The sequence below is a fragment of the Homalodisca vitripennis genome, chromosome 1, assembly GCF_021130785.1.
Source record: "Homalodisca vitripennis isolate AUS2020 chromosome 1, UT_GWSS_2.1, whole genome shotgun sequence".
Taxonomy (NCBI): Eukaryota; Metazoa; Arthropoda; class Insecta; order Hemiptera; family Cicadellidae; genus Homalodisca; species Homalodisca vitripennis.
The window spans coordinates 91,386,617-91,410,476 of record NC_060207.1 but is presented as its reverse complement, the minus strand read 5'-3'; the positions used below and the strand labels follow the sequence as shown (position 1 = coordinate 91,410,476).

Here is a 23,860-nt window from a genome sequence, read left to right as displayed (position 1 = left end):
TCGTGACTACTCGATCATTTTCAACACAATAAAATAAAATTCCTTTGTGTTTCTAGAAATCTACAGGACAACGTAAACAGTACAATTTCTATTTACTGTTTACTGTAACCAATAAGACTAAGCTAAAACAATGTTTAAAATAATAAAGAGTACAGCAATGTTTTCCTTATATAAAGTGTTTTAAAACATTTAACACACTATAATTATTTGTATTAATTAATAAACTAAACAGATTTTAGAGGAATCTGTCAGGGAGAGCCTGTTTGAAGTTCTAAACCTGAAACAGGTTACTTAGCAAGCGAATCAACAGCCCAAAATTACAAACAATTTTAGTGCACATTACATATTAAAATACTAACACCACTATCAATATTGCGTTAACAAACTATTCACAAATTTGACATTCATTTTCAATGAACTGTTCCTCTTTATCTTGTCCCCAAGTAAACAATACAAATATTGGCTTTGCCTCTCAGTGTGTGAAAGTAGGCTACATTACATAAAACTAAACACCCTATTTCGTGACGTAGCGGAAGGATTTAATCATACCAGATATCCTTTAAAACTTAAGAGTGCTAAAATAGTGTGGACATTAATGGATGTCACAAGAACTTTACATATAATTTCCATGCTGTATACCACATTTCGTTATCGGTGGCAGTATCTACGTCGGCAATGTAAAGTACGCGAAAGTACAAGCTGTTGAATAATAACAAATAAAATATTTATTTGAATTAACAAATTAAACCGTCCAATCGATCTAGAAATTGGAAAATTTATTAAAATCCTTGGGGGAAAACCAAGTTAGTCCCATTAACGGTCAAGAGACGTTAAAGAACCTATACCAATCAATTAATCTCTTTACTGCCTACAGACTGAGCCTTCCAACGAAACTTTTCTGAGGGGAAGCTGTAAAACTCCCAGAGGCGAGTTTAATTGTATGCATAAGGATTGTTTGCAAAGTCTATAATCCCTTGCGCAAACTCAAACAAATGTTTACCTAAGGCTGCATCAGTAACAAACTTTATTTCGGCCAAATCTCAAAGAATTAAAACAGAAGTTGTTTTATAAACAGTAACCTTACTGATGCGGAATAGACCGATTTTGGCAGTAAATACACATCGGTTATTCTCTGTAACCGAGATGTAACGGGACCTATTTCCGAGGCAATCAAGAAAGCCTTAACGGATCATGACCGGTTTCTTAAATACAACCATCAATAAAAAAAACACACACACACACATAAAAATACCACTGGCACAGAATAGAAATTCTAGAAGCAAAGGTAGATTAGTAACATGCATTATAAACCACGAGAAACGTATACTTACACGAGTTAATAAAAGTGAAGGTCAAAAAGGGTAAATTAGTGATTAATGTACCACTATTATATTAGCCATCTGGCAAAAACAGCATTATATAAAGCTTACCATTCGATCATCCTTTAAAACTAAAAAAAAAAATACAAAAATTACAAGTTTTTAGAAAAAGGTCATTTTTGACCCATGTTGTAAGAACGAGTGAACTGTACACAAAGTTACGATCGCTTGAAAATCGAATAATGCTGTTAATCTTTTCTGCCGTGAGGTCAACGAATAAATGTTTAAACCCCGCCACAGGAAACGTTGAGATCGGTTCGTTATTAAATCTAGAGAGTGAGCTGGCCCGAGGCTGTGATGTCACTACCAATCTATCGACTCCGTTACGGTTGCTAAGGAAATGCTGGACTCCAGTGTGGTCGGGATAGTGTCCTAGTATACCTGATGAATTTCGCTTACTCATTTACACCTTTGTCACTCTAGATCGCCAACGAAAATGAACCAAATACCAAATTATTGTTATTCCTGAGATACGACATATCGGGACACAACTATATATATTATCCTGATGTATGTGTATATATATACATACACACACATGCAAATGCCAGAACAAACTTGACAAAGCCGCCTCGGCTCGCATGTTAAACACGACGCAATGTCACAGCAATCGTACTAAAGTTTGTCAATCTAACAATATTGTATTTTGAGCGACCTCTAGCCAGAGACCTGATATTTTCTTCTAGATGAGGAAATATATACAAACTAATAAGTGAACAATACACGATTAAGCTATAACGTAACGTTTAGAGAGAGTATGGGGTGAAGGCACATTTGCCATTATCAACTTTTCGGGATAGTGAAATACTAATGTTGCTAAAAGACAGCATGCGTTTTATCAGTTGTGAAATTGAAACATTAGTCATTGTCAAATATGAATTTGGTAATTAAAAATAAACAATAAATAATTGTATGACTTCAGCCACCGTCTAATTTTAAAGCTGCGCCTCGCAGCTGACGGAACACTTCTTACACAGCTTTGGATTTCAAAAGCAAAAATCTAAGTTTCCTAAAATTAAAACAAATTACTTTAACAGTATGTTTATATTTGTTGTCGGACCAGAGGTTAACTGAATATTGTCTGCAAATTGAATATTTTCCCGGCGTTCCTCTTTACCAAATGGATGTGCGGCAGTCGGTTAAATCTGGGTAATTGCATTGAGTAAAACAGTGACAACGTTTATGACGAAGTTAGTGTCCGCTCCAGTTTTTACTCACGTTTTCTCCGCCTCAACAACAAGGACAAACTTTTAACAATTCACGTTAAACTTTTCCAGATTTATTACCGAGGTTTTTACCAAGCTTCAATTACAGGTTTGTATTAGGCCTACACTCGAAAATGAATACAGGTATAAAATTCCAAGAAACAAGAGGGCACGCAGAGTACACGAGATCACCTAGTTTAACTACTTGTGTATTTAAGTTTTTTTACAGTCCTAAAACCGTTCAAAATATGGGAAAACTTTACACGAAAACTTTTTGTTTTTGATCGACCTTTAACTTGGTGTATATCACGACGCAGGATGTTATATAGGACTTCAATTATCCTGATGTAGGCCTATACAATGTTTTCAAAATTAGATAAAAGTTCTATTTTATCATTTTAATTTAATTTAGAAAAGAAATCATTCTCTTAATGTACGCAGGTAATACAGTAAAATAAAGAGTAAACAGTATTTTACGCTCTGTACAATATATATCCACGATTAACAATACTTAAAATATGTTTTATAACTTTTAAAGTGAAGCTTAACACGATTTATGTTTACATTTAAACACTTCCCAAAACCAACCCTAATCTCTTCCAAAGTGGCATTTTGGGCCATGTTAACAGTTGAAAGAAAACTTCTGTAAGTTCTTTAGGGATGAAAATGTGGGTTACGGTTTGAAGAAAAAGATTCTACATATATCTATTCGTTCGGCCGATGCAGGTAATGGTAATACAGTAATAAAATTGCTTGCGCAAACATTTCAGTATTAGTATAACTCGTATTGTAATTTTTTTGTCGTTCTGTTTTACATAGATGCATGCATACATACATATATCATAAATTTATATATACATCTTTAGTAGTTATATACAGTCATCCAAAAATCAGGAGCACCGCTGTATTTTCTAGATAGTTTGACCAATTGAAATAAAAATTTAGGGACTTTTGATCGACGGTATGTATATATATATATATACATATTAACGAGTGGTGTGATACCTTCGACGATCGCATCATCAGCCCACTTTTTATCGACGGTAATATATATAAATGTGTGGGGTGATACCTTCGGCGATCGCTTCATCAGCCCACTTTTTATCCACGGTAATATATATATAAACGTGTAGTGTGATACCTTCGGCGATCGCATCATCAGCCCACTTTTTATCCACGGTAATATATATATATATATATATAAACGTGTGGTGTGATACCTTCGGCGATCGCATCATCAGCCCACTTTTTATCCACGGTAATATATATATATATATATATATAAACGTGTAGTGTGATACCTTCGGCGATCGCATCATCAGCCCACTTTTTATCCACGGTAATATATATATATATATATATATATATATATATATATATATATATATAAACGTGTGGTGTGATACCTTCGGCGATCGCATCATCAGCCCACTTTTTATCCACGGTAATATATATATATATATATATATATATATATATATATATATATATATATATATATAAACGTGTGGTGTGATACCTTCGGCGATCGCATCATCAGCCCACTTTTTATCCACGGTAATATATATATATATATAAAACGTGTGGTGTGATACCTTCGGCGATCGCATCATCAGCCCACTTTTTATCCACGGTAATATATATATATATATATATATATATATATATATATATATATATATATATATATATATATAAACGTGTGGTGTGATATCTTCGGCGATCGCATCATCAGCCCACTTTTTATCCACGGTAATATATATATAAACGTGTGGTGTGATACCTTCGGCGATCGCATCATGAGCCCACTTTTTATCGACGGTAAAAAGTGGGCCGATGATGCGACGCCGAAGATATCACACCACACGTTTATATATATATATATAACGTTTCTTTTAATTTTGCGAGGCGGAAGTTGTTTTGTCATTCTGGACTCATCGGTTATGCGGATGGGGAGGCATAGACGGGGCTCGTTGACACTGGCACCTTTGACAAGTCTATCTATTCTTGAAAACCAGAATGTCAAATTCGTGCTTCTTGACCAAAAAACCTCGCAGATAGCGATTTTCATTCAAATCCGCCGAAAAATGACCGGATGATGAAGTATAGCTCCCTTTTCATCTTGTGTGATATCTCCATCTTGGAAATGAGCGGATAATTTATAAAACTGACATTACGTACGCGTTTTATATTCAAAAACCCCCTACAAACCACGTTTCGTTGAAATTAGTTTGAAAATAGCTGAAGATGGCTCCGATATTTAGCGGCCGCCATCTTGGAATGGTGAAGTTCCCCCGGAGGGCCGCACTACATTTTTAATATGGCATCTCATTAACCTAAAAATATCCCCAAATTTTTATTTCAATTGATCAAACCGTCTAGAAACGACAGGGTTGGCCACTGGCCTTTAGATGACCATGTACGAGTATAAAACCAGCTTGTGGTATATTGTTACGTTTCATGTAACATCAAGTTCCAAGCAATGCTACTTTGCTTTTTGAACTAATGAAAAAGCAAACATTTAATATATTATGTATTAGTTGTACATTTTAAAATGCCATTTCTAGTGCTACAATTATTCAAACAAGCAAAAAAAACTATGAATTATCGAACAATGCTCCAAATCTAGGAATGAACTAGTTCTTTGATTTATATCTCGGACGGTTATAGTACTTCAATAAAATGTATGTGTATAAATCTTTATGTAAAGAACTACACAACAAAGGAGATGCAAGAGGGCATAGCGGACAGGGGTGTCTCTTAATTAATATAATGTACTTTCGAACATTATACAATCGTTTATTCTACAATCGTATTCTTCATCTAAACAAAAACGCTCAACAACCTCAGCAGTATGAAAGGGTTGTCTAGCACCTTGAAAAGTATCTCCTGTGCAAAGAGACCATAGATAAAGTAAGGTAAACGAAATTTATGGCGTTTTCTTGAAAAGAACTCGACTATAAATCGTGTACAAGGGCTGGCGAACAGGTCTTCGGAACTCTCGTCAATTGTCTGGGTGGATGGGAAGCAGATTGAGGGTAAACCCATACTGATCTAGTACCGTATATTTGGTGCAAGTTTTAGTGTAGTCAGAGCCATAATTAAACTGAATGGTTGATTTGATATATTAACGAATACATTATGAAAATATACAATTTAGTTGTCTAATATTATTGGAGGATTGGCAGTTAATAACTTACCCCCAGATACATGTTATCGCAGAGGTAAGTTATTATTACTTGGATCTTCCGGAACTCCGTTCAGATGTCAAGTTCATTGTGTTCAAATAAAATATATATATATATATATATATATATATATATATATATATATAATTCCTCCATAACACACGCCTAAACCATTAGTATTTTCTCAATCAATATGTGTTGTAATATCAAAGTTCAACGTGGCGTACTTGTTCAAATAAGCGTAATTTAGCATACATATTTCTTTAACAAAATATGTTTGATTACATTTGAAAATTGCGACGTTTTAAACCTGAATTCCTAACAACCTGTAACATTATGAACAAAACCAATTACCCGAAAAACAAAATCTCTTAAGTTTGGATTATTATTTTTACTAAGAAATTAAGATAACTTTCGCTGATCGATAAAATTGCCGCATAATGTTTACATGATCCACGTTAACTATAACGATCTAAAAACCACTTTTATCTATTTCTGAAAATGGTTTGTTTCCTTTTACAGAACGAATTTTTAGGCGATCGCGATTCATATATTACACAATAATTGATAATATGCTAGTCCATTAATTGAGGGGACTCGGGGTTTCTGGGTGGGAGTGTAACACATTAAGGAGGGGTTGACATTGGTGGAGGGGATAATCGGGACACCAATATTTACGGGAGAAACTTATTTTACACATCATAGTAGGACTACTTACTCGTTATGAGAATAATTAAAGAGTGTTCGTTATTCTGTCCTCTTTTTCGACATTTCTGCAACAGTTTCTACCAGTATGGTGACCTTTGATGGCAGTTTTTTTTCCTCTGTGCTCTCGATCTTGTAGCGGCTATTGTCCTCTAGCGAAGGGTACACGTTTTTAGACGGGTTTAATATGGTTAGGTGAGTTTGTAATATTTAGTGGACATTGGTGATCAGCCTTTTGGAATCTGTTATTTTACTGATCGGTACTATCTCGAGGGAGGGAGGGATGTTTATCGTTCGACGCCATCAGCGCAGAGGCACTAACATTAGCCCGTTCAACTACTAGTGCCTTTTAAAAGATTAAAACCTCTCCAATATTTAATTGCTATCCGTTGTTTCTTTATTATTTCATTTTTAAGCATATTCCTGTTGAAACAACAAAAATATTGTAAAGTGGCTAAAGTAAAACATTACCAAATTGTCTTCTCACAGTTATAGCCTAATTCATCCTGCATTAATGTGGTGTCAAAAACCTTCCCTGTTTTGAGTTTTCTTATATTGCTCATAACAAAATATCAATTCCGACACTTAGTAACTAACTACCTGTCCACAAGTTGACATCACCATTTCAAATTTGATGTTCCGGTTACAAAATCAAAATATTAATTCTTCTAAAACGTGCTGGCATACACGAGTACGCACCGGCACCCGTTTTCCAACTATACTCTTGAAACCGGATATCATTCACAACTTCCACTTCATCTGAACTTTTCTTTCATTGCTTGCATTAATAAAAATGTAAAATGTACCCTTTTCAGGTCACGAACAGTGCGAATTTTCAAGAGGACTGATCATGCACTAATACTGACAGTATCAGTGAATTAAGGGATCACCCGCCTATATTTTGAAATAAATAAGACTATGAGATGCTGTTAGATTGCAGCATGTTAGATGCATGTTAGATGCTGTTAGATGCTTATTCTCTGCCCGTATCTCTGACGAGACCATCGTTACACAACATATCCACACAGCTTGTTTGTACCAACTCGGCTCGCAATGTTTGTCTACAACGCGAGCTGAGTCACTTCCCACACAACAATGTTGTGAACAGTACATCTCAGACGAGACCATCGTTACACAACATATCCACACAGCTTGTTTGTACCAACTCGGCTCGCAATGTTTGTCTACAACGCGAGCTGAGTCACTTCCCACACAACAATGTTGTGAACAGTGCATCTCAGACGAGACCATCGTTACACAACATATCCACACAGCTTGTTTGTACCAACTCGGCTCACAATGTTTGTCTACAACGCGAGCTGAGTCACTTCCCACACAACAATGTTGTGAACAGTACATCTCAGACGAGACCATCGTTACACAACATATCCACACAGCTTGTTTGTACCAACTCGGCTCGCAATGTTTGTCTACAACGCGAGCTGAGTCACTTCCCACACAACAATGTTGTGAACAGTACATCTCAGACGAGACCATCGTTACAAACAATATCCACACAGCTTGTCTGTACTAACTCGACTCGCAATGTTTGTCTACAACTCGAGCTGAGTCACTTCCCACACAACAATGTTGTGAACAGTACATCCCAGACGAGACCAACGTTACAAACAATATCCACACAGCTTGTTTGTACCAACTCGGCTCGCAATGTTTGTCTATAACGCGAGCTGAGTCACTTCTCACACAACAATGTTGTGAACAGTACATCTCAGACGAGACCATCGTTACACAACATATCCACACAGCTTGTTTGTACCAACTCGGCTCGCAATGTTTGTCTACAACGCGAGCTGAGTCACTTCCCACACAACAATGTTGTGAACAGTACATCTCAGACGAGACCATCGTTACACAACATATCCACACAGCTTGTTTGTACCAACTCGGCTCGCAATGTTTGTCTACAACGCGAGCTGAGTCACTTCCCACACAACAATGTTGTGAACAGTGCATCTCAGACGAGACCATCGTTACACAACATATCCACACAGCTTGTTTGTACCAACTCGGCTCACAATGTTTGTCTACAACGCGAGCTGAGTCACTTCCCACACAACAATGTTGTGAACAGTACATCTCAGACGAGACCATCGTTACACAACATATCCACACAGCTTGTTTGTACCAACTCGGCTCGCAATGTTTGTCTACAACGCGAGCTGAGTCACTTCCCACACAACAATGTTGTGAACAGTACATCTCAGACGAGACCATCGTTACAAACAATATCCACACAGCTTGTCTGTACTAACTCGACTCGCAATGTTTGTCTACAACTCGAGCTGAGTCACTTCCCACACAACAATGTTGTGAACAGTACATCCCAGACGAGACCAACGTTACAAACAATATCCACACAGCTTGTTTGTACCAACTCGGCTCGCAATGTTTGTCTATAACGCGAGCTGAGTCACTTCTCACACAACAATGTTGTGAACAGTACATCTCAGACGAGACCATCGTTACAAACAATATCCACACAGCTTGTTTGTACCAACTCGGCTCGCAATGTTTGTCTATAACGCGAGCTGAGTCACTTCTCACACAACAATGTTGTGAACAGTACATCTCAGACGAGACCATCGTTACAAACAATATCCACACAGCTTGTTTGTACCAACTCGGCTCGCAATGTTTGTCTACAACGCGAGCTGAGTCACTTTCCACACAACAATGTTGTGAACAGTACATCTCAGACGAGACCATCGTTACAAACAATATCCACACAGCTTGTTTGTACCAACTCGGCTCGCAATGTTTGTCTACAACGCGAGCTGAGTCACTTCCCACACAACAATGTTGTGAACAGTACATCTCAGACGAGACCATCTTTACACACAATATCCATACAGCTTGTATGTACCAACTCGGCTTGCAATGTTGTTAATTTAATTGGCGGTCTAATCTATTTTTTACTGAGAAAATATGTTATTTTGAATTGATATTCCTTAAAGATGAAAAATACGTCTTGATCACTCCACGGGGAGCCACAGACATTTAAATTAGGGAATGTATTTAGTTGTTTAGTTATTTAGTAATCAAGCCCAAATAAAAACGTGAGATGACAAACATTTTAAATTCCTACTGTATGTAGGCCTACATGAATTAATAGTAAGTGACTTAAGGGAGTGACATGATTGTCATTAGTTTATAACTTAGGGGAAATATATATTTAATTAAACGAAAATTAAAACAGTTATATTTTCAGTTTTTTTCTCAAGTAATCAGTTTTTATGAACAAAGCCACGACACCCCTCCAATTATTTTTCATGTACATACTGTAAGAATTGCATATCCCAATCTTCCAATAGTTTTTCTTCGGGTCTAATTATAAAATGTCCCAACTTTTGCACCAAATTCCTACCACTCCTCGTAGGATAAAAATGAAATTTATTTCCGTTTATTTAAGATTGTATTGCTTCATTTTAAACACAATTTATCTTAGGTTTAAGTATGTATCTGTATCGCTTCTTTATATTTGTATTATTTGACAATTGTTAAACATTTATTGTATAATGTCTTGAGGCAATAAAAGGTATAGAATTACATTTTATTCTGTAAGCTAACTATGTTTCGGCTTTTGATATACATATGTAAAGAATGTGGCATATTTCTTCTATATATGAAGTTTTAGTTTTAGTATCCTGTTATATGTTTTTCTCTGTATACATAAAGATTGTAATATTTGAGTATGCATAAAAGTATGTACAAACTACTTGCATAACGTGGGAAATTAAGATTTCCCCACTGTTTGATAACACAATAAAGTTATCATGGTGGATCACTTTATTACTGTCCATTATTATAATGAAAAACGAATTCACAAACACTTAAATGTTAAACAGTCGTTTCAAAATTCAATGTTTTTCTTTCAGTCATTGTGGAAGTGAAAAAATCTCACCAAGAATTTGTATTAATTTTGATTACATCTAATAACAATTCCGTACAGACAGCAAGAAAACGAGCGATAATTTCGAATTACACTATAACGAGCTGTCAATTTAGAACGCTCCAGTTCCGCCCTGACTCGATTATGTTGTCATACATCGATTGTGAAAGCTTTGGATAGAATTGTTACAAAATAAAACAAAGAAAACACAAACAGGGACTGCGGATTGAAAGGTTGGCGTACTGTCTACTTAACTGCCGTGATTCCAACTACAGTGGAAGTAAAAATATTAGTATTCATCGGAGAACGTCTACAAAGTCCTTTATAGAAAACTTGACTGGATTTCCAAGAAGAAATTCGTCTCTGGGTCAAACAAAACGTATTTATTTAAACGTTGGGGAATTGAATGCTGTCCTAAGTTAAAACAACACATTGGTTTTGCATTTAAGACAAACTAAACAATCCAAAGATGAGTATGCAATTGAGTACACAAAGAAACAAATAGTTCTGCATATGCCAGTGAGCGTCTGTACGTGCTTTAAGGATGAAAAATGTAGGAAGGCAAGCAAACAGAGTGGGTCTGCGGTTCGAGGCGCCAGGAGAGCAGGACAACAAGCACGGGACAACTGAGCACACCTCTTGATCCAGCGTTTGATGAGCGCGAGACAACCGCGCTGGGGAGGCTGCGAATCGGCGGGCGCGGGCAGCGGTCGGTTGGGCAGGATGGTGATGATGGTGTAGACGATAATACATTGGTAGTCCATGGCGAAGGCACACTCATGATGACATCACAGTGACACGGAGCGGAGCGGAGAGCGACTGCCAGGGCTGGGCGGAGGCGAAGCGAGGCGAGGCGACCGTTGCCGTGGAGACAAGACATCTCGCCTGGCCCTGCGCGCCACCGCCACCCCCACGCTTCACCGCCGCGCCGCACCTCACCGCACCGTGTATTTATAAACCCCTTGTTTTCACTAGACTCGACGAAGAGCTGTTGTTCCCATTGAGACTCCCGACTCAATGAACATAACGACCGGCTGAGAAAAACAATCAATCGCTGCACTTCACTCGCTCTCCAGAGGGTTTGCCAGTAGCGTACTCGGAATTTATTTGGGGGGAGGAGGGAGTGTTATCACTAAAGACGTGAGGTTATAGAGGTATTATGTACTAGTATGGATCTTCAGTTTTTACAATTTCAATTATGAGCTAAACTACCGTTGTTTGAAATATTATTATACTAATTGTGTAAACATAAATAAGGTGAATCTTAGATTTAAACGAACACCGCCATGAACACACGTCTTCCTTAAATCCGTGGCCGCTCTATCGAGGGCATTGGATCTGATTTAAACATAACGAGGACTACAGTGTGCCCCTCTCATACTGTACTGAATACTCTGTTTATTTTTTGTTTGGTTTAGTCTTTGGGTAATGGAAAGAGTACGCTATAATGGTAAACGATATTTTCATTGTGTCTTACAAATTAGATATAAAACTTTACAGTTACAGTTTTTGTTTATATTTGTTGTACAAATTGAATTTTTAGGATGAATAATCTTTTTATTACATTTTACGATTTATAGTGTGTCATTTTAAAATTATGAGATATTTACAATGTTTTTTTTTTTATAACATTGGCTTAACAAGGTTTTTTAGGGAGAGGATAAAAATGCTTTATACAAAAAGGTCGCCTGCCTTTAGTAAGGGACTCCTCTAAACGGTGGATGGAACCTAGTGTTTATCGACTAAAAAAACTTCCTCTATTCTTTAGGGATCTAACTTGGGATTGTTTTTCACATTACTTCAGACTACGCCTAAATTTGGCTTATGCTCATAGGGCCCTCTCCATTTCAAGCCATATGATCATTTTGTCTATTACTCTTCTCGGTCTAGATCAGTCTTCTTTAATCGGAGGACACCGTGGACAAATTGTGAAACACAATCCAAGTTGCCCTCAACCTCCCATTATCTTTCCGCACACCGTGTCCACCGAGAATGTACCAAGTGAACAAGTAGCTTCCAGACGGGACTTTTCCCAATGCGGGCAGCGGAAGAATGTGTTCCGCGGCGTCGAGAATGCCCTGGCAATAGTCCGGTGAACCGGCTTTACGCATCCAATGCAAGAACGACCAGAAGCAGCCGTGATCTGTGAGGAACCGGGGAAGGTAATAGTCTACCTCACCGTTCCACCCATGGTTGGACTTGTTTCCTTCCAGCTACGTTGCTACTGGTGGTAGGTTCACGATCGCTATTCTGACGTGGCAGCGCCCTTGCCGATATCGCCTTGTTTCATGTAAATAGCCTTCTTCTCCCCTGCTTGAGCTTGACAGGGATGACTCCAACAATCACCAGACAGCAGGTTCGGACACTACGGTAGTTTGTTCGGACGACTCGAGCTAGCCGCATCTGATAAACCTCTTGTTAAGAGCGTCTGCCCACACCTCAGCCCCGCGTATAGTAGCACAAACTGGACTGCAGACATGAACAAACGTCTTCTGTTGACCCAGGACGTGGGAATCTATGCCAACGTCGGGAATAGCAATTAGCTTGCCATGATAGGAAAAAGATTCTGACCTAGGCATCGATTGCATCCACAGATACATATGATACCCGTTCTTAATTACATTTATGATATTCGTACTGACAAGGCAACAAATACTGTTAATCTCCCAAAATGGCTTGGTTAAACTGGGAATCTACTACTGAGATATAATGCAAATCGGTGAATTTTGGTGACTTTTAGAGACTTTTAGTAACCTTTAAAGCAAATAATTAATCGGCGGCATCTAGCGTCGTTTTTTAAAATCATTGCAAAAGTAATAAAAAGGCGACATATTTACAAGCAATATTTTACGATATATTTCGCTTATTAAACTGGAAAATATATGCATAGATAAAACACTCTTTTATAACAAAATCTTGCCTTATGTGTGCAGTATTCAGCGCCCCCAACGAAATTTAATACATAACAATACCTGTACAAAATCATGACATTTTGTCTAGCAAAATCAAGATATATACAAACTGAAAGCAAACTATTAATGAAAAAGCACTATAATTTGTGGTGTTAATAATATATTTACGCTTTTCATACACAAAGCACAACAACAAGATTTAGCGATCGGAACCTGCCGAAAAGCTGCTGTCACGAATATACACAGCAACTCACGGCAATGAACGAACATTATATAGTACTTAGTAACAACAAGCAAAATTTATTTACATAATTCATATCACTTTTTTAATAATTTACGATAACATTATTTACGATTTTTTCAACAAATGTAGGCCAAAAACACGTTTTAGCGATCGGTAAGCATTGCGTACTAACTGAAGATCAGCTGCCATTCATAAATATACGCAGCAAACTCTCGGCGATGCATCTCGTACATTAATACAGAACTATTAGCAAAATGTGGTTTACTAAACTAGGATAATTTTTAAATAGGTTATCTATCTATGCGTTTTCATATACAAAGTACGTTTTCACGATCGATAATTTGTGTCACGTAAAGTAAGATAAATATTTTCAAACACTATGTACGAAAAAAATGTTTTAGCGATCGATAACTTGTGTACTGCCGATCAGCCGGATCGTAATAATTAGTGACGATGCGAGTCTTCGCAGATACGGTTGTCGAATCCCGTTGATCCATTCTCGAATCCGAATCTCTGAAAAAGATTCCAGTGGATCCGACATTCGGTTCGACACACCACTTTGTTTACTATACAAATAACATACATGTTATTATTATGGCATAATGATAATCATGCCATAAAAACTGATACTTTAAACAAAAAATGTCGTTCTCTTAGAGTCATAATCCGTTACATTTCAGTTTTCTATGCAGCAGTATATGCAGGAGTTGAGTAGCTGAATTATACAAATGTTACTTTCTGTATAAGCATAGTTGACTGTCATAAATATCCAAAATACTTGAACTACGCATTGTATTGATATTTGATTTCACACACTAAAGAGGTGGTTCTTAGGAGGGTATGGTTCTAATACACTGCACACATAACACAGACTAGGGATTTTTTCAATTTAAAAAGAACACAAGCCAATGAATTTCTTAGTGATAGTTGTATGGTCGAAGCAATGAAGTGATAGTAAGAAAAGAAACAAAAAATAAATTGAAGTACAAATTTAAATTATACCTCTAGAGAAATTGTTGTAAATTAAAATATAAAATAAAAATAAATTACATTGGTATTACAATTGACCAAACTGATAGATTATTTAACCACTAATGACTGGATGATTAAGGACAAAATTAGTTTTGGTGGAAACTGTCCATTGCTAAAAACAATGCCCTATTATCATTTTTTCAAAAAGCATATTGCATTTCTACAAACCAAATAGATTTGTTATTTTAATAACGAACAATGTATTATTATATTTTTAATAATGATTTTGTTTAATTAATAGCATACAATCAATTGAAGACTTCAAACTGTTAAATATTCGTCAAAGTGCATGATATTCACTAAAATAATATATATAATTCTATTAACAACTACTATGACATTAAAATTTCTATATCATGGTTTTAAGCCATTTGCTTATTTTAATCTTAGGCTTTAGACTGTATAAATGCAGGTATTGCATTCATACAGAACTGAAGGAGAGGTGAAGTAAAGTCAGTGATACTGAAGGAGGCAGCAGATCAACTTTAGTTAGACAATCCTAAGCAATACAAGTACTAAATTGTAGAGCTATACTCAATGAACTATGAAAGGTTTGTGATTTTCATTAGTTTTTCAATACTTTCATAGCTAGTAAAAATAAAAATAAAAGAGGATTTTATTAAACACAATTAAAATTTTCCCATAGAGTTTTTATTCGATTAAATAAATACTTACAAAAATAAAGAGTGTGAAACTATAACCAGTGTATTTGTATTCGAGCCGTAAGGACCAAGAGGGAGACAGGAGCCTTGCTCCAAAGTTGATTATGCTAAGTCAAACAAGAGGATGATGCTCAAGTTAGCTTTGAACCTCCCTTGAATAGTTAATGGGTATCGAACTGAGAGTATCAATTTCTATACATCTTCTTCAGGTCCTAAATTTTGTCATCATTTCTGTCATTTGTATTCTCAGTAAACAAATAAACAATGAGAATTACTATTATTACTCTGGAATAATATTGTTAAAAAACTGACAACAAGATGTCTACTTTATATATTATCATAAAAATAACCTACTTACACAAAATAATCACATTTACAATTTTAAATAAGGCCTTTTTGAACTATATTCTCACCTCTTTTAAAGTAGCTACAGTTCATGGGAAAAACTTGTGTTTTAAGTAAAGTTCATACACACTCTAAAAGTTATATATATATATATGAAAGTAAATTAAAAAATTTCAATCTGACAATAAATACAAGGTTTTCTTTTACCTTATAAAAGCTTAATTTTAACAAAAACCTAAATATTATTTAGTAACAACGTTTCTAAAATGAACAATTTTGCAAAGACTATGAATAACATGAAAATTGCTGTATGGACAATAGTTTATTGTTACTTCTTGAAATTGTAGTTAATTTCAGTATTTTTTTATTGTGACTAATCTGGAATATGGTTAAATAAGCCCAACAAACAAACATTAATTCTCCACCTTCAGATTTGTACAAGCACAAGCACTGTTAGTGCATTAGTGTTCAACCAACAACCAAGGTTCAGTTTTTTATTTTTAAAAGTGATGATCATCATTATTGTTCTCCCTTGATTATAAGGAGTTTTTTAAACTCAATCTTCAATTATTAATTATTTTGGTGCATTTGTAAATTGTATTAGATCAAACAAGTGTTGATCAATCTATTAATATTTATCTTCCAATTAGCACAGAGATAACAAATTTTTCCTAATGATTCAGAATGTAGCTTTTTATAAATCACCAACTGGCAACTACATAATATATGGAATTATCTGAGGGCATATATTTAGTCCATTAGCATCCCTGTTTCAAGATTCCCTACTGGCATAGAATAAAATATACTGTTGATTGTAAATATACGTATATTTTTTCCCTAACTGACAACAATGTTTACAATTTCAATTTAACATCTCATTAATACTGTTGTTCTGAACAACATGTAAGAACTTTGCAGGAGCTAATTAATTATTGCAGTACAATTTCCTTGTCTTCCACATTTGATACAGTATGATAGGAATTGCAATTTGTAAAATATAAGGCATTCATGGGTTTTTACAAAATTATACATTCTCTTGTAATTTTAGTTTAAAAGAGTAAATAATTACTTCATCATTATGGAACAAGATATTCTCATTTATGTTTTTTTTTTATTTGATGCATCTGGTTGTAAGATTAACTACATTCTGATGATTGCGAAAGATCAAAATCTTTAGGTACTCAATGTTAAATAAAACTAATATTTTTCCATAACAATAAAACTAAATCAGAATCAATTCGCTACATGAAATTTCATTGAAGTGGTTTTAAACAACTTTGCATATAACTGGACCATAGTAGTAATAGTAGTACTGTAATCTGTAATCGAGAGTAATAGAGAAAAACCAGATGTCACCAGTTGAGACTGCCTGGTGGCAAAGGGCCAACTCTTCTCACAATCTCAACATCTTACAGCATTGCTGTCAATTGACCTTCCTACTCTTCACCTCAAACCTTTTCAGTTGTTCATTCTAAACTTAAATAGGCCACATACTATAAGCATGTGCACACTAAACAATAGGCTGTGTCGAACTAATACTGTTCATAGAGCTATCACAATAAATTATGAAACAATATAGCCTTTTAATTCTTTCAAAACTATATCAATTGTCTTGTTCAATAACTAAATAAATAAATGGAAGTGGAAAGCAAGTTTAATTGTTCCTTTAATATGTATGATTTTACTAAACTTTTAAAATATATTCTTCAATAAAAGCTCTTTCCAAGGGTGCCGAGAGACTGGTAGAAATACAAGAGTTTGTCACAGTAATAACTCAAGCTGTTATGTGAGTTAATAATAAGGTAGCGGTCACCAGAGATGCTGAAGTAATTCCAACTACATCCCCTTTGGAAGTTAATTTTGTCCTGTTCAGCAGATTCTACTGTTCTACACGAATATATTTAACAGTTGAAAAAGACAACCATGTAAGTGATTTAAATTAAATTTAATTAAATTTAAATTATTATTGAGGAAGAACTGGCGGGTCATTTGAAAACTATTTACTGAAAATATAGCAAAAATTTAGGTATGAAACAAAAAATAAGAGTACTCAATTTTTTAATAGAACAGATTAAATACTAAAATATACATACGAGTCTTATAATATTTAGTAATGTAGAACAAACATAGACTAAACTAAACACATCAAAATTAAATTCCCAAAAATATCCTCAGGACTGATTTATACTTTTAATTTTAGAAAGATTTATTATGATAATCTAGAAAAATTAGTATCATGTTAAATATAAAAATTTTAATCAATTTGGTTTAAATTTATACATAATAAAAAACCAAATTATTATAACACCCCTTGATACTGTAACACAATCATAGATATTGCAACAGATGATCAATAGATATACGATTATCTAGCTGAGATTGTGACAATGTGGAGACAGTGAGTGACCAGAGTCAGTAATACAACAGAGGCACACTAGCAGCGACATTATATTATATATTAAAAGTTATTCTTATTGTATCGCTGATACTTTAACAGTCTGGGGACAGTGAGTGACCAGAGTCAGTAATACAACAGAGTCATGCTTTTCCAGGAACAGCGACATTATATTGTACTTTAAAAGGTATTGTTACTATATCGCTGATACTTTGAAAGTGTGGGGACAGTGAGTGACCAGAGTCAGTAATACAACAGTCATGCTTTTCCAGGAACAGCGACATTATATTGTACTTTAAAAGGTATTGTTACTATATCGCTGATACTTTGAAAGTGTGGGGACAGTGAGTGACCAGAGTCGGTAATACAATAGTAGCACATTGTTCGTTGAGAACCTGTTAAATATATTGTATCTTTAAACAGGGTCACCACTTAAAACCTCTTTTCAAATTCCCGGTCGAAAATTTCTGATTCTCTATTCCAATTCCATACCAAATAAACAACTGTAATACTATATTAAACCCTTACGCCAAGTGCAAAGGTGATGGTTAATTCTCATCAGCCGTATTTGTAAGAAATGCCACAAAGCAGCAGTGCTCTAGCAAATTGCGTCGCTAGCGATATGCGAGAAATTCGGTGACGATTGATCGTTATCGTCTATTAAACTCGTTAGTTTTTATCCCTGTGTCTTTCGATGTGTTGAGATAGCATCGTGTATAACTAATAACTTTCCTTTCTGTGGTGTTTGGAAAATACACGTATCCAATCCGGAAAAAACACAAAGAAAACGAATAAATACCAGCAGAGCGCTACCGCGGGACAGACTGCAGACTAGCATTGCGGGTCAGAGGGCTGTGGGTGGACGAACTTTCGGTACGATACAATGATTTCGCCGGTACACAACGTCGGTTCTCCTGATACTTCATCAAATACTTTCATTTGAACTCAACTTAATCAATTTATCCATATGGAGGGAGAGCATGAAAATACGACGCTACTACAAAGGAATCTACAGATTCAAGGAAATGAATATATGTTAAAAATTATAAATCATAATAACCTCTACCTTTTCCTTTTAAATAATAGAAATGGTTAGGTTACAAAATGAGCTTCCACAATACATGGAATATATGTACCGAAAAATGTGTGGATATATTATTATTTTTAGAAAATCTATTTGTGTACAACACAAAATAAGACAGGCCTATAGATAAAATAAAAAATTAGCGATCGCCTGTTTTCCGAGTATAAAAATACGATCAATTTAAATATTATTTATAAATCACGTGATTTTGTTACTATATGTTTCTAAATAGTTTTTAATACAAACTAACTTTAATATAAACTACAAAAACACGTTTCACCAATCGTAATTTGCGTACTACCGATGAATAGTCATCCGCGAATATACTTATTTTTGGATTCAGTTTCCCAGATGTAATATTGTAAAATCGTGATGTTTTAAGCGTATATCAGTACTTCTGTTGGTATCGGAATCGATTGAAAAGAGCCGCGGCATCAAGAATCGGCAACGATTCATTCCTAGAAAAATTTTCAGGGACATTACAACAACTAACACATATCCACGCATTTTTCCGGAGTCCGAAATGCATGCATAATGCACGCTTTTCCAGATTATCATCGTTGGTGGTAGCCCAGGTTAGAATTCCGCGAAAGTATCGTGGGTCACAATATATCCCACTGACGGTCAATACATGAAGAATGCGTCAGAAAGTTATCTGCTACGGAAGTTACCGAAGTGTGGTTACTTCGTGATCTGTAGAATAAGTACTTAGGAACCAGTACAGAAACAGTACCTTCTATCGTTGCACCCAGAATACGAGCAAAATTAATGTTATAAATTATTAGCTCTTAAATATTTTGTGTAGGCCTTTAAAATAATCTAAGAATAGAACCACTTCACCACGACTACAAAGTTGAATAAACACACGATAGACTGTGGTTCGTCACAACATGTTTGTTAGAATATAGTCACAGACAACGGAACCAACATGACATAATGCTCCTTATACACGTTGGAGTACTTGGTTTAAAATTTCGAATTGTCCGACCGATAGTCTCGTGTCATTCAGTTGAATAGTTGATTGGAGAACTGATGGGAGTTCCACCAGCCAACCAACATCCAACTAATGCTGCTCTGGCCGTTGGAGACTGGCGACAATATTAAACCGTGTTTTCACTAACAAGTAAAGTTGCGAAAGAATTTGCACAACTACTGTCGCATAATGTGAATAAGATAAGCAATTTTACTCGCGTGAAATGTAGCGAATACTTGCTACTGTTGTATCGCTACAGTCAATACGAAATCTGTTCACATACGGCAGTGATGTCTCGGCAATGTTTACAATTGTAATTTTAATAGCAGACACTGCTCTCCATTTCTTGTAAACAAATGTCCGACACTGGTTGCGGCAACACTCGCGGGAGCTCTTGCGCCCGTTTAGGCTAGCGATTTTTACTGTCGGACACAAAATTTGCCCAATTGTTTGCCAGTGTGAACGCAGTTCAGTAGAGTTTTGGATGTGAGCGTGATATAAAAAGATAACGCTTTCTTTGTTTTAACCTATGTAATATGATGACCAATCGGAACGTGTGTATGAGTAGCAATCGTTTATAGACCAACCGAGGCCTCGGCCGCGATACGAGCGGTAAGTGGTGGGCAGTGAGCGCTGGATCGAGCGGCCACTTAAAGTTTAATGTTTGTATAGTACATTGTGGGGAACACTCGACACTAGCCACGGCAGACGTGAGCGGCAGGGCAGTACCACACGATGTCCCTTATCCACCGCCAATTTTAGACATTAAATGTTTCTCCTGCCGCTCAAACCTCAGCTCATTCTGTCAATGCTGTGCAATATGTCGGTCACAAACACCCCCTTCTTGGCATTACTTGTAGCTAACCCACTAATTTCTTCTCCACAAGGTATGTTATCACTTTGGCGACTAAATAATACTTAAATAAAAAGTTTGTATCTCGGTCACTGCCGCCTGCCGTTTCATCGTTTAGAGCGTACACTCGTTTAGTGCCGAAGTCCAGAACGATCGGTCGGCCGATTTTAACTGTCCAATAAATTGATACGTTTTTTGGGAGAGGAGAGAGCTTGCCGCAGCACAGGAATAGAAATAACCGAGATAAGCTCCACTACACTTGTGCAAGTAACCCTCTGATGGAGCTTGCGGACATATGACGATCTTCATTCACAATTTCACGATCTACGTCGCGTAAAACACGATGTTTCGAGATTAATCAGTTGTTAATAAAAGGAACTGTCAAATTATGTCTTAATTTTATAAGTTCTTGGAGACAGAAACATTGTTTTTGAAATTTTTCTGGTTCTCAGGAAGATTCCCAGGTTTTTCCTGGTTGGGTTATCCTGTTAAAGTTATTGCAATTGCATGGCTAAGACTATGACAATATGGAGACTTTGAGTGACCAGAGTCAGTAATACAACAGAGGCACGCTGTTCTTTGGGAACTGTGACATTATTGTAACATTTTCGGGCAAAGGATTGGCAGAAGGGAGAGTTAAATATTATTCACACTGGTGTACAAGCCTGATCAACTTGTAAATTGTCTTATCAGCTTAGTAAGAGAACAATGCTGCAGCTCCAGCTGGCCATACAATGTATTTGACTCAATCTGACTGTTGAACTGTACTACTGCCTGACAGAGGTTATGCCTTGCAAAACTACCCCTCTGTTCCCTGCCCTACACTGCTCCCTCCTTGCTCTTTACTGGATTTTAGCTGAGTGATTCATACGGGAGCTTAACCTCGCGCTTATACTTGCGCTGTACCTGTACCTGCACGCTGTACATGCTGTGTGCATATGCCAGTGGACTTAACCTACCTGCTGCCTACATACCTGGATCACCTGCTGCATTGGTGCTACCTACCTACCGCTGTGCTGGTCGTTGTACCAGATGAACTGTGTATCGATAAGTAGAACTTCAATTTTACCTCATAAACTGGTACCAGTAATTTATATAATTGAGGCAACACAAACCTGTCTTTGCGAAATTGTCGCTACGAACTTTATTGTACAGTGTTAGCCGTTGGTGAAGGACATATTTGTGCGTAACTGGACATCGGCTACAAGGAGCTTTTGCGCAGGCGTAGTTTTTTTTTAATAATTAGTTAATGTCATTCAGGTTTACCTTTATATATATTACATCTGTTGTGTATGTGTAGTTATTGACTTATTTGTTATTGTGTAACCATTCCAATAGCTTTAGCGGCCGGCCAAGGTATTAACTACTTAATTATATTCTATTCTTCTAATCTGGTTTAGTATTAAGACATTTATTATCTCGCATTTGATTTGTCTTGTACTTGTTGGAACGCTGAGTTTCCTGTTGGCGGTAATAAACCAAGCTCGTTATAATACGTCGCCTTTCATTTAACAGCCAATGCATTTGTTCGTAATTTTACTTAGAGGTTAATAGCTTAACTTAGTATTTATTAATTGATTTTGTTTGTTTGTTTATAGTTCATGTTAGTAATTATTATTAATGGTTATACCTATTATCATTTTTTTTTGTTTCATGTTGGTTGGTCTTTAACATCCCATCTCGGCAAATTCAGTAACGGGTCTTTTCCTTGTTCTGGCCCTAATACCCCAAACTGAGGAAAACAAGGTGGCGCCCTTTTCTTTTCTTAATGAATAAAGGTTCCCCAGAGATTCTGATCTGTTTGGTAAGATTTATAGACCCCGCCCTAGGCTGAGTGAATCGGGACTGCTACATTATATTGTACATTAAAAGTTAATGCTATTGTATCGCTGAGACAATGACAATGTGGAGACTTTGAGTGACCAGAGTCAGTAATACAACAGAGCCACGCTGTTCGTTGGGAACTGTGACATTATATTGTACATTAAAAGTTAATGTTACTGTATCGCTGAGACAATGACAATGTGGAGACTTTGAATGACCCGAGTCAGTAATACAACAGAGCCACGCTGTTCGTTGGGAACTGTGACATTAGATTGTACATTAAAAGTTAATGTTACTGTATCGCTGAGACAATGACAATGTGGAGACTTTGAGTGACCAGAGTCAGTAATACAACAGAGCCACGCTGTTCGTTGGGAACTGTGACATTATATTGTACATTAAAAGTTAATGCTACTGTATCGCTGAGACAATGACAATGTGGAGACTTTGAGTGACCAGAGTCAGTAATACAACAGAGCCACGCTGTTCGTTGGGTGACATTATATTGTACATTAAAAGTTAATGCTACTGTATCGCTGAGACAATGACAATATGGAGACTTTGAGTGACCAGAGTCAGTAATACAACAGAGCCACGCTGTTCGTTGGGAACTGTGACATTATATTGTATATTAAAAGTTAATGCTACTGTATCGCTGAGACAATGACAATATGGAGACTTTGAGTGACCAGAGTCAGTAATACAACAGAGGCACGCTGTTCTTTGGGAACTGTGACATTATATTGTACATTAAAAGTTAATGCTACTGTATCGCTGAGACAATGACAATGTGGAGACTTTGAGTGACCAGAGTCAGTAATACAACAGAGCCACGCTGTTCGTTGGGTGACATTATATTGTACATTAAAAGTTAATGCTACTGTATCGCTGAGACAATGACAATATGGAGACTTTGAGTGACCAGAGTCAGTAATACAACAGAGCCACGCTGTTCGTTGGGAACTGTGACATTATATTGTACATTAAAAGTTAATGCTACTGTATCGCTAAGACAATGACAATATGGAGACTTTGAGTGACCAGAGTCAGTAATACAACAGAGGCACGCTGTTCTTTGGGAACTGTGACATTAAATTGTACATTAAAAGTTAATGCTACTGTATCGCTGAGCAGACTTTAAGATGAGAT

The 23,860-nt window shown here is 36.3% G+C and overlaps 1 protein-coding gene across 2 annotated transcripts in view; it reads right to left on the bottom strand.

The window, feature by feature from the left end:
- Positions 1-23,860, bottom strand: part of LOC124366587 (UDP-N-acetylglucosamine--peptide N-acetylglucosaminyltransferase 110 kDa subunit) — a 207,991-nt gene that overhangs the window by 114,350 nt on the left and 69,781 nt on the right. Inside the window, exon 1 of one of the 2 annotated variants that reach the window (XM_046823193.1) lies at positions 11,024-11,243. The exons of the other annotated variant lie outside the window; for it this stretch is intronic. Within the exon in view, the coding sequence (XP_046679149.1) occupies positions 11,024-11,151 (128 nt within the window). The 5' untranslated portion in view covers positions 11,152-11,243. Of the gene's footprint in view, positions 1-11,023; positions 11,244-23,860 lie in introns of those variants that run through there. 2 annotated transcript variants of the gene reach the window in all.